The 17,518-nt window shown below is 54.0% G+C and overlaps 1 protein-coding gene across 1 annotated transcript in view; it reads right to left on the bottom strand.

Moving 5' to 3' along the window:
* Window positions 1–7,228: 7,228 nt before the first annotated feature.
* Window positions 7,229–17,518, bottom strand: part of LOC140454994 (tumor necrosis factor ligand superfamily member 15-like) — a 94,142-nt gene continuing 83,852 nt past the window's right edge. Inside the window, exon 4 of the mRNA XM_072549669.1 lies at window positions 7,229–7,683. Within this exon, the coding sequence (XP_072405770.1) occupies window positions 7,244–7,683 (440 nt within the window). The 3' untranslated portion in view covers window positions 7,229–7,243. The remainder of the gene's footprint in view (window positions 7,684–17,518) is intronic.

The following is a 17,518-nucleotide window of genomic DNA, read 5'->3' as shown; positions in this document are numbered from 1 at the left end:
CCCACCCAGTCCCACAGGGAGACAGTGACTGACCCACTGACCCACCCAGTCCCACAGGGAGACAGTGTCTGACCCACTGTCCACACCCAGTCCCACAGGGAGACAGTGTCTGACCCACTGTCCCCACCCAGTCCCACAGGGAGACAGTGTCTGACCCACTGTCCCCACCCAGTCCCACAGGGAGACAGTGTCTGACCCACTGACCCCACCCAGTCCCACAGGGAGACAGTGTCTGACACACTGTCCCCACCCAGTCCCACAGGGAGACAGTGTCTGACCCACTTTCCCCACCCAGTCCCCCGGGGAGACAGTGTCTGACCCACTGTCCCACCCAGTCCCACAGAGAGACAGTGTCTGACACACTGTCCCCACCCAGTCCCACAGGGAGACAGTGTCTGACCCACTGTCCCCACCCAGTCCCACATGGAGACAGTGTCTGACCCACAGTCCCCACCCAGTCCCACAGGGAGACAGTGTCTGACCCACTGTCCCCACCCAGTCCCACAGGGAGACAGTGTCTGACCCACAGTCCCCACCCAGTCCCACAGGGAGACAGTGTCTGACCCACTGTCCCCACCCAGTCCCACAGGGAGACAGTGTCTGACCCACTGTCCCCACCCAGTCCCACAGGGAGACAGTGTCTGACCCACTGACCCCACCCAGTCCCACAGGGAGACAGTGTCTGACACACTGTCCCCACCCAGTCCCACAGGGAGACAGTGTCTGACCCACTGTCCCCACCCAGTCCCACAGAGAGACAGTGTCTGACCCACTGTCCCCACCCAGTCCCACAGGGAGACAGTGTCTGACCCACTGTCCCCACCCAGTCCCACAGGGAGACAGTGTCTGACCCACTGTCCCCACCCAGTCCCACAGGGAGACAGTGTCTGACCCACCCAGATTCACAGGGAGACTGTGTCTGATCCACTGTCCCCACCCAGTCCCACAGGGAGACAGGGTCTGACCCACTGTCTCCACCCAGTCCCACAGGGAGACAGTGTCTGACCAACTGTCCCCCCCCAGTCCCACAGGGAGACAGGGTCTGACCCACCGTCCCCACTCAGTCCCACAGAGAGACAGTGTCTGACCAACTGTCCCACCCCAGTCCCACAGGGAGACAGGGTCTGACCCACTGTCCACACCCAGTCCCACAGAGAGACAGTGTCTGACCCACAGTCCCACCCAGTCCCACAGGGAGACAGTGTCTGACCCACAGTCCCACCCAGTCCCACAGGGAGACAGTGTCTGACCCACAGTCCCACCCAGTCCCACAGGGAGACAGTGTCTGACCCACTGTCCCCACCCAGTCCCACAGGGAGACAGTGTCTGACCCACTGTCCCCACCCAGTCCCACAGGGAGACAGTGTCTGACCCACTGTCCCCACCCAGTCCCACAGGGAGACAGTGTCTGACCCACTGTCCCCACCCAGTCTCACAGGGAGACAGTGTCTGACCCACAGTCCCCACCCAGTCCCACAGGGAGACAGTGTCTGACCCACTGTCCCCACCCAGTCCCCACAGGGAGACAGTGTCTGACCCACTGTCCCCACCCAGTCCCACAGGGAGACAGTGTCTGACCCACTGTCCCCCACCCAGTCTCACAGGGAGACAGTGTCTGACCCACTGTCCCCACCCCAGTCCCACAGGGAGGGAGTGTCTGACCCACTGTCCCCACCCAGTCCCACAGGGAGACAGTGTCTGACCCACTGTCCCCACCCAGTCCCACAGGGAGACAGTGTCTGACCCACTGTCCCCATAGTCCCACAGAGAGACAGTGTCTGACCCACTGTCCCACAGGGAGACAGTGTCTGACCCACTGTCCCCACCCAGTCCCACAGGGAGACAGTATCTGACCCACTGTCCCACCCAGTCCCACAGGGAGACAGTGTCTGACCCACTGTCCCCATAGTCCCACAGGGAGACAGTGTCTGACCCACTGCCCCACCCAGTCCCACAGGGAGACAGTGTCTGACCCACAGTCCCACCCCAGTCCCACAGGGAGACAGTGTCTGACCCACTGTCCCACCCAGTCCCACAGGGAGACAGTGTCTGACCCACTGTCCCACCCAGTCCCACAGGGAGACAGTGTCTGACCCACTGTCCCCACCCAGTCCCACAGGGAGACAGTGTCTGACCCACTGTCCCCACCCAGTCCCACAGGGAGACAGTGTCTGACCCACTGTCCCCACCCAGTCCCACAGGGAGACAGTGTCTGACCCACTGTCCCCACCCAGTCCCACAGGGAGACAGTGTCTGACCCACTGTCCCACCCAGTCCCACAGGGAGACAGTGTCTGACCCACTGTCCCCACCCACTCCCACAGGGAGACAGTGTCTGACCCACAGTCCCCACCCAGTCCCACAGGGAGACAGTGTCTGACCCACTGTCCCCACCCAGTCCCACAGGGAGACACTGTCTGACCCACAGTCCCCAACCAGTCCCACAGGGAGACAGTGTCTGACCCACTGTCCCCATAGTCCCACAGGGAGACAGTGTCTGACCCACTGTCCCCATAGTCCCACAGGGAGATAGTGTCTGACCCACTGTCCCACAGGGAGACAGTGTCTGACCCACCCAGTCCCACAGGGAGACAGTGTCTGACCCACTGTCCCCATAGTCCCACAGGGAGATAGTGTCTGACCCACTGTCCCACAGGGAGACAGTGTCTGACCCACTGTCCCCACCCAGTCCCACAGGGAGACAGTGTCTGACCCACTGTCCCCACCCAGTCCCATAGGGAGACAGTGTCTGACCCCACTGTCCCCACCCAGTCCCACAGGGAGACAGTGTCTGACCCACTGTCCCACAGGGAGACAGTGTCTGACCCACTGTCCCCCACCCAGTCCCACAGGGAGACAGTGTCTGACCCACTGTCCCACAGGGAGACAGTGTCTGACCTACAGTCCCCATCCAGTCCCACAGGGAGACAGTGTCTGACCCACTGTCCCCATAGTCCCACAGGGAGACAGTGTCTGACCCACTGTCCCCATAGTCCCACAGGGAGATAGTGTCTGACCCACTGTCCCACAGGGAGACAGTGTCTGACCCACTGTCCCCACCCAGTCACACAGGGAGACAGTGTCTGACCCACTGTCCCCACCCAGTCCCACAGGGAGACAGTGTCTGACCCACTGTCCCCACCCCAGTCCCACAGGGAGACAGTGTCTGACCCACTGTCCCCACCCAGTCCCACAGGGAGACAGTGTCTGACCCACTGTCCCCACCCAGTCCCACAGGGAGACAGTGTCTGACCCACTGACCCCACCCAGTCCCACATGGAGACAGTGTCTGACCCACTGTCCCCACCCAGTCCCCCGGGGAGACAGTGTCTGACCCACTCTCCCCACCCAGTCCCACAGGGAGACAGTGTCTGACCCACTGTCCCCTCCCAGTCCCACAGGGAGACAGTGTCTGACCCACTGTCCCCCACCCAGTCCCACAGGGAGACATTGTCTGGCCCACTGTCCCACAGGGAGACAGTGTCTGACCCATTGTCCCCCACACAGTCCCCCGGGGAGACAGTGTCTGACCCACTGTCCCCACCCAGTCCCCCGGGGAGACAGTGTCTGACCCACTGTCCCCACCCAGTCCCCCGGGGAGACAGTGTCTGACCCACTGTCCCCACCCAGTCCCACAGGGAGACAGTGTCTGACCCACTGTCCCCACCCAGTCCCCCCGGGGAGACAGTGTCTGACCCACTGTCCCCACCCAGTCCCACAGGGAGACAGTGTCTGACCCACTGTCCCCACCCAGTCCCCCGGGGAGACAGTGTCTGACCCACTGTCCCCACCCAGTCCCACAGGGAGACAGTGTCTGACCCACTGTCCCCCACCCAGTCCCACAGGGAGACAGTGTCTGACCCACTGTCCCCCACCCAGTCCCCCGGGGAGACAGTGTCTGACCCACTGTCCCCACCCAGTCCCACAGGGAGAGAGTGTCTGACCCACTGTCCCACCCCAGTCCCACAGGGAGACAGTGTCTGACCCACCCAGTCCCACAGGGAGACTGTGTCTGACCCACTGTCCCCACCCAGTCCCACAGGGAGACAGTGTCTGACACATTGCCCCACCCAGTCCCACAGGGAGAGAGTGTCTGACCCACTGTCCCCCACCCAGTCCCACAGGGAGACAGTGTCTGACCCACTGACCCCACCCAGTCCCACAGGGAGTCAGTGTCTGACCCACTGTCCCCACCCAGTCCCACAGGGAGACAGTGTCTGACCCACTGTCCCCACTCAGTCCCACAGGGAGACAGGGTCTGACCCACTGTCCCACCCAGTCCCACAGGGAGACAGTGTCTGACCAACTGTCCCCCCCCAGTCCCACAGGGAGACAGGGTCTGACCCACCGTCCCCACTCAGTCCCACAGAGAGACAGTGTCTGACCAACTGTCCCCCCCCAGTCCCACAGGGAGACAGGGTCTGACCCACCGGCCCCACCCAGTCCCACAGAGAGACAGTGTCTGACCCACAGTCCCACCCAGTCCCACAGGGAGACACAATCTGACCCACAATCCCCACCCAGTCCCACAGGGAGACAATGTCTGACCCACTGTCCCACCCAGTCCCACAGGGAGACAGTGTCTGACCTACTGTCCCACCCAGTCCCCACAGGGAGACAGTATCTGACCCACTATCCCCACTCAGTCCCACAGAGAGACAGTGTCTGACCCACTATCCCCACTCAGTCCCACAGAGAGACAGTATCTGACCCACTATCCCCACTCAGTCCCACAGAGAGACAGTGTCTGACCAACTGTCCCCCCCCAGTCCCACAGGGAGACACGATCTGACCCACTATCCCCACTCAGTCCCACAGAGGGACAGTGTCTGACCCACTATCCCACTCAGTCCCACAGAGACAGACCTGACCCATTGACATTAATGTAGTGAATTTAATGTTTCTTTTGGATGTACCTCTGACACGGAACTCCAGTTGCTGGCTCAAATTGCATAAAACATTGAAATTGTGATTTGGAGATGCCGGTGTTGGACTGGGGTGTATAAAGTTAAATATCATACAACACCAGGTTATCGGGTTAATTGGACCGTGAGCCTTCAGAGCGTCACTCCTTTGTCAGGTGGTTGTGGCTTCTCCGAAAGCTGGTGCTTCCAATTAAACCTGTCGGACTATGACCTGGTGTTGTGTGATTTTTAACATTCAACCTCGCAGACAATATTTTAATTCCAAATGCAAAACAAAACCAACCAGAACAGCGCGATGAATTGAGAGTCACCTGTCGTATGTAACAGCCCATATACAGTGTCAACCTCTCTCACCCCCTGCACATTAACAGCCAACACATCGACAGTTTACACAGTGCCTTTCTGATAACGGGCTCTGTGTGCTGATCAAACCCAACTCATTCACTCATTTAAAGGCATTGAGGCTGATGTACCCTCCCTGACACACACTCACACACTGCTACTGGCTGGGTCGCTGAGACTCTGAGGGGAGTGGGGTGGGGGGTGTTTGCCACAGTCTCACGGTCAGCGGTTGGCCATTTCGGTCTGGGCTGTGGAGAAATATCATCCCTCGAAGGTCTTTGGAAATCTCGATCCCAGTGTACACACTCTGTTTCCCAGCGGATACAAAATCCAGAGGATGTATTGGCCCCCAGAGAGATTCGAAGGGAATAGGTGGGGAAAGGGGGTGGACAGGTTTGAATGGGTCATCCGAACAACTCCCCCCCCCAACCACCCCCTTCCAACCCCCAGGAGGACAGCAATGCGGCTGACAGTGCTCGAATCGCCCAGAACCCATTGACAATACAAAGGCCCAGCTCATTCACCAGGGAGCTGTGCGGACGTTCACCTCTCAGTCACACTCTCCTCCCGCAAATACCATCCTTAAAAACCGACAGCCCCTACCCGCTTTGGCCAATCAGGTCACCCCAAAACATTAACTCTGATTTCTCTTTGCAAGATTTGGAAAGGTTTGTTGCTGAGGTTGAGGTTTTGGATGTAGGTTTGCTCGCTGAGCTGGAAGGTTCATTTTCAGACGTTTCGTCACCGTACACAGTAATGTCGTCAGTGAGCCTCTGGCTGAAGCTGATTTCTCTCCACAGACGCTGCCAGACCTGCTGAGCTTTTCTGGCAACTTCTGCTTCTGACTGAGTGTCACGCCCGCGTGTGGCTTCCTATCTCCCTGTAAAAATTTCTGACAGAAATCTGCTTCCTCGGCGTGAAGCTCAAGACTCGGTGACCTCAGGCAAATATGACAGTGTGAAGGGACTAACCACCTCAGAGAACAATGTGTGTGTGTGTGTGTGGCCCACTCCTGGGCTCTGGACTGAAGGAAGGGTGCGCAGTATTGGAAAGAGCTCAGAGAAGGTTTACCAGGTTACAGTCAGACCTGAATCTGGGGGGGGGGAGGGGGGGGAGGGGGGGAGGGGGGGGAGGGATTGTGTTCTGAGGTCAGGCTTATATACCTGGAGTTTAGAATGAAGTATGAAAAATCCAGAGGGATCCTGACCAAGAGGAAGGATGTTCCCTCGTGAGACAGACAAGAACCAGCGGGTCACTGTTCATAAAGCAAAACCAACCCCCCCCCCCCCCCCATTTAGTGTTTGAGACCAACACCTTGTCAAGATGGCTACAAGGCTTAGTTCCTCTCTTCCTGACAAGGTGCAGGAAGCAGAGTTTTGGAATATTTGTTTAAGACAGAGGTAGTTAGATTCTGATGAGCAAAGGGAGGCAAGCTGGGAACGTGAGGGTGGGGTTACTGTGTCAGACTTACCAGGATTCTTGTTACTTTTTATTCATGTTCAGGGGGAGGGGTTTGCTGGCTGGGCCCAGCATTTACTGTCCCGTCCCTAGTTGCCACTTGAAGGGCTGGGGATGAGCTGCATTCTTGCACCACTGCAGACCGTGTGCCCCTCAGGGAGGGGGTTCCAGGATAGGCACCCAGCAACAGTGAAGGGACGGTGGCATATTTCCAAGTCAGGATGGTGAGGGGCTCGGAGGGGAACACGCAGGGGGGGCACCTGTAGGCCCTGATTGGCAACGGAGGGGCCGAACGGCGTCATCCTATCTCTCCCCTCAGGCAAAATGCCTTCCCGTTGGTCTTGCTCCTGTGACCGATGATGAGGGGAGGGGTTAACGCCTCATCTCTGTCTCAGGAGCCTCTCAGTGGGACAAGGCCGACCTCCCAACAGATGGGGCAAAGTCGAGAGCCCATCGCCCCCCCCCAGCACGACACCTCCCCCTCGCCCCCACCCCCACCTCCGCGGCGCCTCCACACAGTCACAACATGAACGCTCCGAAGAAAGTCTTCTGCTCCACGTGTACCACCATGGCCACCTTGTTGACGGTGACGAAGAGACTGTCCCTCTCCTGCAGGACGAACAGGGCTCCCTGACTGATAGTGATGTGCCAGTCCCCCGTGCCACCCTCACACACTGACTTGGTGGCCGTCAGCAGCACGGTGGGCTCGGGGTAAGAGTCTGCCCTCTTGTAGACGTTGTGGGTCAGGACGGTAGCAGCTGCCCTGGCATCCCACCCCCTCAGCTCCTGGCACGAGGGCAGGTAGAAGGCCACCTGGGAGTAGACGTAGTACAGGCCGCTCTGCGGGATCCAAAGGTGTCCATCTGCATACGCCATGTTGGAGTAAGCCACACCCGTTTCAAAGGCCCAGTCCAGGGCCTGGAACTGCTCCTCCTCGCTCACATTCCAGCCTCTCAGGCCTGCAGACAAGGAAAACGCAGCGTTGGTCACCCAGGGATAGCACTGGATCCCCCCCCCGCCCTCCCCCAGCCCAACCTCGGTGGCCTGGTGGGGTTCTGGTGTATGGCAGAGGTGAGGCTGCTCTGGCCTGGAGGGGCCCTCTTTTGCCTTCAACCTCAAACAGGATGGGCTGGAGAAACTCAGCGAGTCCGATCGAGAGAGAGAACACGGGTTGACGTTTTGGGTGCAGGTGCTGGGTAAGGGTGGTCCTTTACGCGGACGCAGCTCTGAGGACCGGTCACCGCACTGGAAACGCCAACCCTGACCTCTCTCCACAGATGCTCCAAGATAAAAGCTTTTCTGTTTTTGTTGTCAGGTCCTGAGGGCTGTGAGAGCGGGGGTCAGGGGGAGAGGGGGGGGGGGGGGTGGTGGGGGGGGGGGGGGGGGGAGATGTCGCTTCCAAATTGATGGCGATCTCCAGCACTTTCTGGTCTGGTTTCAGTTTCCCAGCATCCTCCAGTTCTTTGTCCTTGGCCACAACTGGAGTGTCATGTCCAACTCTGGGCTGCACACTATTGGGAAAGATTTGTGTTTTTAACAGTTCTTCCCAGGACGGGCGGAGGGTGGGAGGGGAAACAACATTTATTACCCATCCCTAATCACTGCTTGAACATAGTGGGTCCTGTTAAGGCCATTTCAGAGGGGAGCCGAGAGCAAACCCAAGTAAGTTTGGAGTCAGGTGTACACCTGTCCCCGTCAGGAAAACAGAATTCCATCGTGAAGGAACATTAGCGAGCCAGGTGGCTACCTATAACTATTGCCAATGATCACAACGTTGCTGTTGGGCTAACGTTTTAATCCAGATCTCTTTTCCAGGTCTGAAAGAGGGTGCAGAGGAAGAGCCTTGAGAATAATTCCGGGGAGGAGGAAGTGCAGGCACAGGCAGCGAGGGCGGACACAAACTGGGAACAAAAACAGAGATTGCTGGAAAAGCTCAGCAGGTCTGGCAGCATCTGTGGAGATGCCAGAGGAACCCAGGCCAGTGGACCCCAAACATTAACTCTGGTTTCTCTCCACAGATGGGGCCAGACCTGCTGAGATTTCCCAGCAACTTCTGTGTTTTCCTTTGGAGAGATTGGGGTCTGTTTTCCTGGACAGTCAGATTGAGCCAAACTCATGAGGGATTGGGTGGGGGGGGGGGGGGGGGGGGTGGGAGGAGAGAGGAGGTCAGGAGAAACGGTTCCCATTGGTGGGACAATGGAGAACGAGAGAGGGAGCACAGATTTAATAGACAATAGACAATAGGTGCAGGAGTAGGCCATTCTGCCCTTCGAGCCTGCACCACCGTTCAATATGATCATGGCTGATCATCCTTAATCAGTATCCTGTTCCTGCTTCATCTCCATAACCCTTTGATTCCACTATCCTTGAGAGCTCTATCCAACTCTTTCTTAAATGAATCCAGAGACTGGGACTCCACTGCCCTCTGGGGCAGAGCATTCCACACAGCCACCACTCTCTGGGTGAAGACGTTTCTCCTCATCTCTGTCCTAAATGGTCTACCCTGTATTTTTAAGCTGTGTCCTCTGGTTCGGCACTCCCCCATCAGCGGAAACATGTTTCCTGCCTCCAGAGTGTCCAATCCTTTCATAACCTTATATGTCTCAATCAGATCCCCTCTCAGTCTTCTGAACTCAAGGGTATACAAGCCCATTCGCTCCAGTCTTTCAGTGTAAGGTAGTCCCGCCATTCCGGGAATGGTGAGGGATGAGCAGTGACACAAGGAGGAATATTTCCCATTCTTACGTCGGGAATGAGGAAACGCTGGTGCCATGTCCTCTGTAGTTTCAAAAGGTGACTTAATTGAACCATAAACGATCCTGACAGGATTTGACCAGGTGGGTGTGGGAATGATGTTTGCTGTTGTGGGAAAATCTGGAACCGGGGTGGGGGTGGGGGGGGGTCAGAGTTTGAAATAAAGGGGTTGTCCATTTAAGACTGAGATGTCGAAATACCTTTTCTCACAGATGTTATGATTCTTCGAGAATTCCTCTCCTCAAAAGGCAGACCACGCAGAATCTTTGAAAGGCAGAGTCCTACAGCATGGAAACAGACCCTTCGGCCCAACCAGTCCATGCCAACCCTATTCCCAAACTGAACTCGTCCCACATGCCTGCATTTGGTCCCCATCCCTCCAAAACTTTCTCAAGGATTAGACTAGATTCCCTAAAGTGTGGATAGAGTTGATTTGGCCCAACCCGTCCACACCGACCCTCCTAAGAGTAACCCACCCAGACTCATTTCCCTCTGACTAATGCACCTAACACTACAAGCAATTTCAGCATGGCCAATTCACCTATCCTGCACATCTTTGGACTATGGGAGGAAACCGGAGCACCCGGAGGAAACCCACGCAGACACGGGGAGAATGTGTGAACTCCACACAGTCAGTCGCCCGAGGCTGGAACTGAACCCGGGTCCCTGGCGCTGTGGGACTAAACACTGAGCTACCGTGCCACCCTTTCTAATTCACGTACTTCTCCAATGTCTTTTACAATGTCTTTTGTATCTGTCCCCACTTCCTGTCCATTCCACACAGAAACCATACTTTGTATTTAAAAAATTGCTCCTGATGTCTTTTGTAAATCTCTCTCCCCTCACCTTAAAAAGTGTGCCCCCTAGTGTTGAAATTCCCCATTCTCAGGAAAAGGCACCTACCGTTCTCCTTATTCCACGCCCTTTGTGATTTGATAAACCTCTATCAGGTCATCCCTCAACCTCCTATACCCCAGTCCCAGCCTATCCAGCCTCTCCTTATAAGTCATACATTCCATTCCCAGCAACACCGTGGTAAATCTCTTCTGAGCTCTTTCCAGCTTATTCCTATAACAGGGTGATCCGAACTGGACACAGTACTGTGGGAGGGGCCTCCCTAGTATCCTGTACAATCTCAACATAACATCCCAACTCCTGTACTCCAAGATCTGAGCAATGAAGGCAAGTGTGCTAAATGGCTCTTTAACCACCGTGTCTATACTTGATGCAAACTTCAAAGAATTAGATATTTAGACTCTAGATTACCGAATGGATAGAAGGTTTTTCATGATATGTAGGATTGTTGAGTTGAGGTTAGAATCAGATCAGCCACAATCCTATTGAGTGATGGGCTGAGTGGCCTCCTCTTCTTTCTTGTCTGAGAGAGGTCAGGATCTGGGATGTACTGACTGAGAGTGTGGATGAGGCAGCCAATAGAGGGAGAATTTGATTATTATTTGAAAGGAAGGGTGTGTGCAGGTTTATGAGGGAAATGTTCTTTCAGAGAGTCAGTACAGATAGACCGAACGGCGTCCTTTTTTTTATATACAATCCCTACAGTATGGAAACAGAAGCTTCAGCCCAACAAGTCTACACTGATCCTCTGAGGAGTATCCCACCCTGACTAATGCACCTAACCTACACATCCCTAAACACCATGGGTAATTGGGCACGGCCAATTCATCTGACCTGCACACCTTTGAATTGTGGGAGGAAACCAGAGCACCTGGAGGAACTCACACAGACACGGGGAAAATGTGCAAACTCCAAGACAGTTGCCCAAGGCTGGAATTGAACCCAAGTCCCTGGCGCTGCGAAGGCAGCAGGACTAATCATCGTGCCACTCCATCAGCACTGTAACAGTTCAGTAATATTACTAATGGCTGCGTCTTCAGCAAACTGGAGCTGGAGTTCCAAAGAGCAAAGAATTCTCCGTCGAACCCTTCTCCATCTCAATTCAAAAGCTGCAGTCCCCACCCTCACTGCAGCCCTCCTTATCCCAGGAAGTACTCTCCTCACAAATACTCTGCACAAAATGGCTCCCATGCATTCTTCAGAGAAAGGGTCTTTCGTGAGCCCTTTGCAAATGTGTCAAGTATAACTTGTATAAACCTGTGTACGATTAAATAAACTGCCTTCAAAGTATTCCCAACCAATCTCAATCTAGTTGGTATGCTTTCCTTTATTGGTCAGAGTATTGAGTACAGGAGTTGGGAGGTCATGTTGCGGCTGTACAGGACATTGGTGAGGCCACTGTTGGAATATTGTGTGCAATTCTGGTCTCCTTCCTATCGGAAGGATGTTGTGAAGCTTGAAAGGGTTCAGAAAAGATTTACAAGGCTGTTGCCAGGGCTGGAGGATTTGAGCTACAGGGAGAGGCTGAACAGGCTGGGGCTGTTTTCCCTGGAGCGTCGGAGGCTGAGGGGTGACCTTATGGCAGCACAGTGGTTAGCACTGCTACCTCACAGCACCAGGGACGTGGGTTCGATTCCAGCCTCAGGCGACTGTCTGTGTGGAGTTTGCACATTCTCCCCGTGTCTGTGTGGGTTTCCTCCTGCAATCCAAAGATGTGCAGGTCAGGTGAATTGGCCATGCTAAATTGTCCGTACTGATAGGTACATCAGTCAGGGGTAAATGTAGGGGAATGGGTCTAGGTGGGTTACTCTTCGGCTGGTTGATGTGGAGTTGTTGGGCTGAAGAGAGTTAATCTCGTCAAAATCATGAGGTGCATGGATCGGATATATTGGCAAAGTCTCTTCCCTGGGGTGGGAGAGTCCAGAACGAGAGGGCATAGGTTTAGGGTGAGAGGAGAAAGATAGAAAAGAGACCTAAGGGGCATCTTTTTCATGCAGAGAGTGGTATGTGTATGGAATGAGCTGCCAGAGGAGGTGGTGGAGGCTGGTACAATTGCAACCTTTAAGGGGCATTTGGATGGGTATATGAATAGGAAGGGTTTGGAGGGATATGGGCTGGGTGCTGGCAGGTGAGACTAGATTGGATTGGGATATCTGGTTGGCGTGGACGGGTTGGACCGAAGGGTCTGTTTCCATGCTGTACATCTCTATGACTCTATGTGACTTTACGTAAAATCTGAGCACTGCCACGTTGCAGTAATGCATTGCTACCACCAGGAGACGGTAGAGTTCCATTGAAAACTGCAGAGTTTTACAACAAAACTGCACAGCCAAAGAGTTTACAGGAGAAAAAAACATGGAATATAAATTGGGGAAAATGTGCGGTTATGTACCTTGTCAGGAAGAATAGAGGAGTGTAATGTTATTTAAATAGAGAAAGAGAACAGGGCCGTGGAGTAGAGGGATTTGAGAGTCACAGGGTCATAGAGATGTACAGCATGGAAACAGACCCTTCGGTCCAACCCGTCCATGCCAACCAGATATCCCAACCCAATCTAGTCCCACCTGCCAGCACCCAGCCCATATCCCTCCAAACCCTTCCTATTCATATACTCATCCAAATGCCCCTTAAATGTTGCAATTGTACCAGCCTCCACCACTTCCTCTGGCAGCTCATCCCATACACGTACCACCCTCTGTGTGAAAAGGTTGCCCCTTAGGTCTCTTTTATATCTTTCCCCTCTCACCCTAAACCTATCCCTCTAGTTCTGGACTCCCCGACCCCAGGGCAAAGACATTGCCTATTTATCCTATCCTTGCCCCTCATAATTTTGTAAACCTCTATAAGGTCACCCCTCAGCCCCCGACACTCCAGGGAAAACAGCCCCAGCCTGTTCAGCCTCTCCCTATAGCTCAAATCCTCCAACCCTGGCAACATCCTTGTAAATCTTTTCTGAACCCTTTCAAGTTTCACAACATCTTTCCAATCGGAAGGAGACCAGAAATTTATGCAGTATTCTAACAGTGGCCTAACCAATGTCCTGTACAGCCGCAACATGACCTCCCAACTCCTGTACTCAGTACTCTGACCAATAAAGGAAAGCATACCAAATGCCTTCTTCACTATCCTATCTACCTGCGACTCCACTTTCAAGGAGCTATGAACCTGCACTCCAAGGTCTCTTTGTTCAGCAACACTCCCTAGGACCTTACCATTAAGTGTATAAGTCCTGCTAAGATTTGCTTTCGCAAAATGCAGCACCTCACATTTATCTGAATTAAACTCCATCTGCCACTTCTCAGCCCATTGGCCCATCTGGTCCAGATCCTGTTTTAATCAGAGGTAACCCTCTTCGCTGTCCACTACACCTCCAATTTTGGTGTCACCTGCAAACTTACTAACTGTACCTCTTATGCTCGCATCGGCGCGGCAGTATACAGCACAGAAACAGGCCCTTCAGAGGTTGTGCTGAAATGATCCAAGGCCACAGCTGGAATACTGTGAACAGTTCAAGCTGCCTTATCAAAGGATAAACACACTGATGTTGGAGGCATTCCGGAGAGGATTCACTGGGCTGACACTCGGTATACAGGGACTGCTTTGTCAGGGGACGGACAGTAACCTGTGTCTGTACTCATTGGACTTGAGAAGAATGAGGGGAGACTTCATTGAAACGCACAAGATTCTGGAAGGATTTGTCAGGCGGAAAAGTTGTCTCCCAATGTGGGAGAGTTGAGAACCAGGGGGGGGGTTATCATCTCAGAATAAAGGGGGCACAAGGAGATGAGGAGGGGAGTGAATCTGTGGAATTCTTCACTGTAGAGAGCCTGGGTCAACAAATATCCTCTTGGTTGCGAGAGGCAGAGTTTTATCATTGAGGGAATTAAAGATTGCGGGTTAAAGGCAGGGTTCCCAGAATTATCCAATCAGCCATTATCTGGCGGAGGAGGCTCGATGGGCTGAATGGCCTACATTTCCTCCTGTGTATTTTCGGAGTGTTCAAAGCTCAGGGAATGGGGAGCGTCTTAAAGGGGCAGGACAAAGCCAGGAGGGAGAGCTTGGGAAACAGGAGCATTTTAAATTAAAAGGGGCAGATTGACGTATAGAGTCATAGGGGGAGGTGCGGGGGAAGTGCAGGCAGGGTTGGGACAGCAGGTGAGTGGAGGTACCAACACCGGCAATGAGAGGGTTAACACCAGCAAGGGGCACGGAACTGGAGAAAGGCAGAGACCGACAGGGGCAGGAATTTGGGGGGGGAAGCCTCGCAGTCAGGGGCAGGGGGTGGGTACAGGGGGAGGGGGTGGATACAGTGGGAGGGGATGGATATAGGGGGAGGGGTGGATACAGGGGGAGGGGATGGATACAGCGGGAGGGGATGGATACAGGGGGAGGGGATGGATACAGGGGGAGGGGATGGATACAGGGGGAGGGGATGGATACAGGGGGAGGGGATGGATACAGGGGGAGGGGATGGATACAGGGGGAGGGGATGGATACAGTGGGAGGGGATGGATACAGGGGGAGGGGTGGATACAGGGGGAGGGGATGGATACAGGGGGAGGGGTGGATACAGGGGGAGGGGATGGATACAGCGGGAGGGGATGGATACAGGGGGAGGGGATGGATACAGGGGGAGGGGGTGGATATAGGGGGAGGGGGAGGATACAGGGGGAGGGGATGGATACAGGGGAGAAGGTGGATACAGGGCGAGGGTGGATACAGGGGGAGGGGTGGATACAGGGAGAGGGGGTGGATACCGGTGGAGAGGGTGGATACCGGGGGAGAGGGTGGATTCAGGGGGAGGGGATGGATACAGGGAAAGGGAATGGATACAGTGGAGGAGGTGGATACAGGGGAGGGGCTGGATACAGGGGGAGGGAATGGATACAGGGGGAGGGGATGGATACAGGGGGAGAGGGTGGATACAGGGGGCGAGGGTGGATACAGGGGGAGGCAGTGGATACAGGGGGAGGGGGTGGATACAGGGGGATAGGTATGGGTGGGTGGATAGAATGGGGGTAGGTGTGAGGGCAGGAATATGGGTGAGGGAGGATATTTCCCGGGATGGGAGGGATGTCAAAGTCTGAGACAAAGAGAAACCCTGTATCCTCCCCTCCCGATGCCTGTACACAGAGAGAGAGAGAGAGAGAGAGACACCGACAGACAGAGAGAGAGAGAGACAGACAGACAGACAGACAGACAGACAGACAGGCAGACAGAGAGAAAGTGAGACAGAGAGAGAGAGAGACAGACAGACAGACAGACAGACAGAGACACAGAGAGAGACAGAGACAGAGAAAGACAGATATAGAGAGAGACAGACAGAGAGAGAGAGAGACAGACAGACAGAGACAGACAGACAGACAGACAGACAAAGAGAGAGAGTGAGACAGAGAGAGAGAGACAGACAGACAGACAGAGAGACACAGAGAGAGACATAGACAGAGACAGAGAGAGAGAGAGAGAGAGAGAAATCTGAAATCAGACTAACCCAGAGAAGCTGAGGCAGTGGGGAGGGAATGGGAGGGAATGTTTCTGGCTCCAGTTGAGTTCCAGATGGGACGTGAAGCCCAGAGATACTGAGCTCCGTGTGGATCGGACAAGCCAGGCAGAGAAACCGGGTGTCCCGGGAATGCTCCCATAATGACAGTCAGGAATCTACAAACAGCAGCAACTACCAGCTTCATTTGTATAGCTACCTTCACGTGAGTTTGTGAATCAGCTTCCAGACTGACAGACAGAGCCATGTCCAGGGTTATCAGGACAAGGGATTCAACCCCTTACCGTTAGGGAACCCACTTTAAACACAACCACAGAGGTACACAGGGAGGCGATTTAGCCCACTGGCCCTGCACTGGCTGTTAGAATGAGCATCACCATTTTGTGCCAATTGTCCTGCCTTCTCTGATAGTCCTGTTTCTCTGAACTAACTCCATTGAATGTCTCTGTGGAACTTCCCTCCAACATTGGATCAGCCAGTTCTTCCCAGACCCTAACTACTCACTGCGACTGGGCTTAGCTCACGTAAATCCGCACCAACCTGTACCTTCCCATTCTTGATTTTTGTTTTACGAGTGGGAAGAGTTCCTCCCTGTCTACTCTGTCCAGACCCATCAGGAGTTTGAAAACATTCACCAAATCTCCTCTCTGGCCTTCCCATCTGGAGAACACTCTCCACTTCAAAACGAAAGTTTCTCATCCAATTCTCTCCAACATGTTCACACCCTTCCTATAATGTATGCTCGTGTGTGTGTGTGTGTGTGTGTGTATGTGTGTGTATCTGTGTGGGTGTCTGTGTGGGTAAATGTGTGTGTCTGTGTGTGTGTCTTAGTGTGTCTGTGTGTATCTGTGTGTGTGTCTGTGTGCGTACCTGTGTGTATCTGTGTGTGTGTCTATGTGCATATTTGTGTGTTTGTGTGTGTATATCTGTGTGTGTCTGTGTGTATTTGTGTGTGTATCTGTGTGCGTGTGTCTGTGTGCATATCTGTGTGTATCTGTATGTATGTCTGTGTGCGTATCTGTGTGTGTTTGTGTGCGTATCTGTGTGTGTGTCTGTGTGCGTATCTGTGTGTGTTTGTGTGTGTATCTGTGTGTGTGTCTGTGTGCATATCTGTGTGCATATCTGTGTGTGTATCTGTGTGTATCTGTGTGTGTATCTGTGTGCGTATCTGTGTGTGTATCTGTGTCTGTGTTTGTGTGTGTATCTGTGTGTGTGTCTGTATGCGTATCTGTGTGTATCTGTGTCTGTGTGCGTATCTGTGCGTATCTGTGTGTGTGTCTGTGTGTATCTGTGCATGTCTGTGTGCATATCTGTGTGTATCTGTGTCTGTGTCTGTGTGCGTATGTGTGTGTTTGTGTGTGTATCTGTGTATGTGTGTCTGTGTGCGTATCTGTGTATATCTGTGTGTGTGTCTGTGTGTGTATCTGCGTGTGTGTCTGTGTGCGTATCTGTGTGTATTTGTGTGCATATCTGTGTGTAGCTGCGTGTGTGTGTGTCTGTGTGCATATCTGTGTGTATCTGTATGTGTGTCTGTGTGCGTATCTGTGTGTGTTTGTGTGTGTATCTGTATGTGTGTCTGTGTGCATATCTGTGTGTGTATCTGTGTGTATCTGTGTGTGTATCTGTGTGCGTATCTGTGTGTATCTGTGTCTGTGTTTGTGTGTGTATCTGTGTGTGTGTCTGTA

This window comes from Chiloscyllium punctatum, chromosome 30, assembly GCF_047496795.1.
Source record: "Chiloscyllium punctatum isolate Juve2018m chromosome 30, sChiPun1.3, whole genome shotgun sequence".
Classification (NCBI taxonomy): Eukaryota; Metazoa; Chordata; class Chondrichthyes; order Orectolobiformes; family Hemiscylliidae; genus Chiloscyllium; species Chiloscyllium punctatum.
The sequence above is the reverse complement of the archived record's forward strand: the minus strand, read 5'-3'. Positions and strand labels throughout refer to the sequence as shown.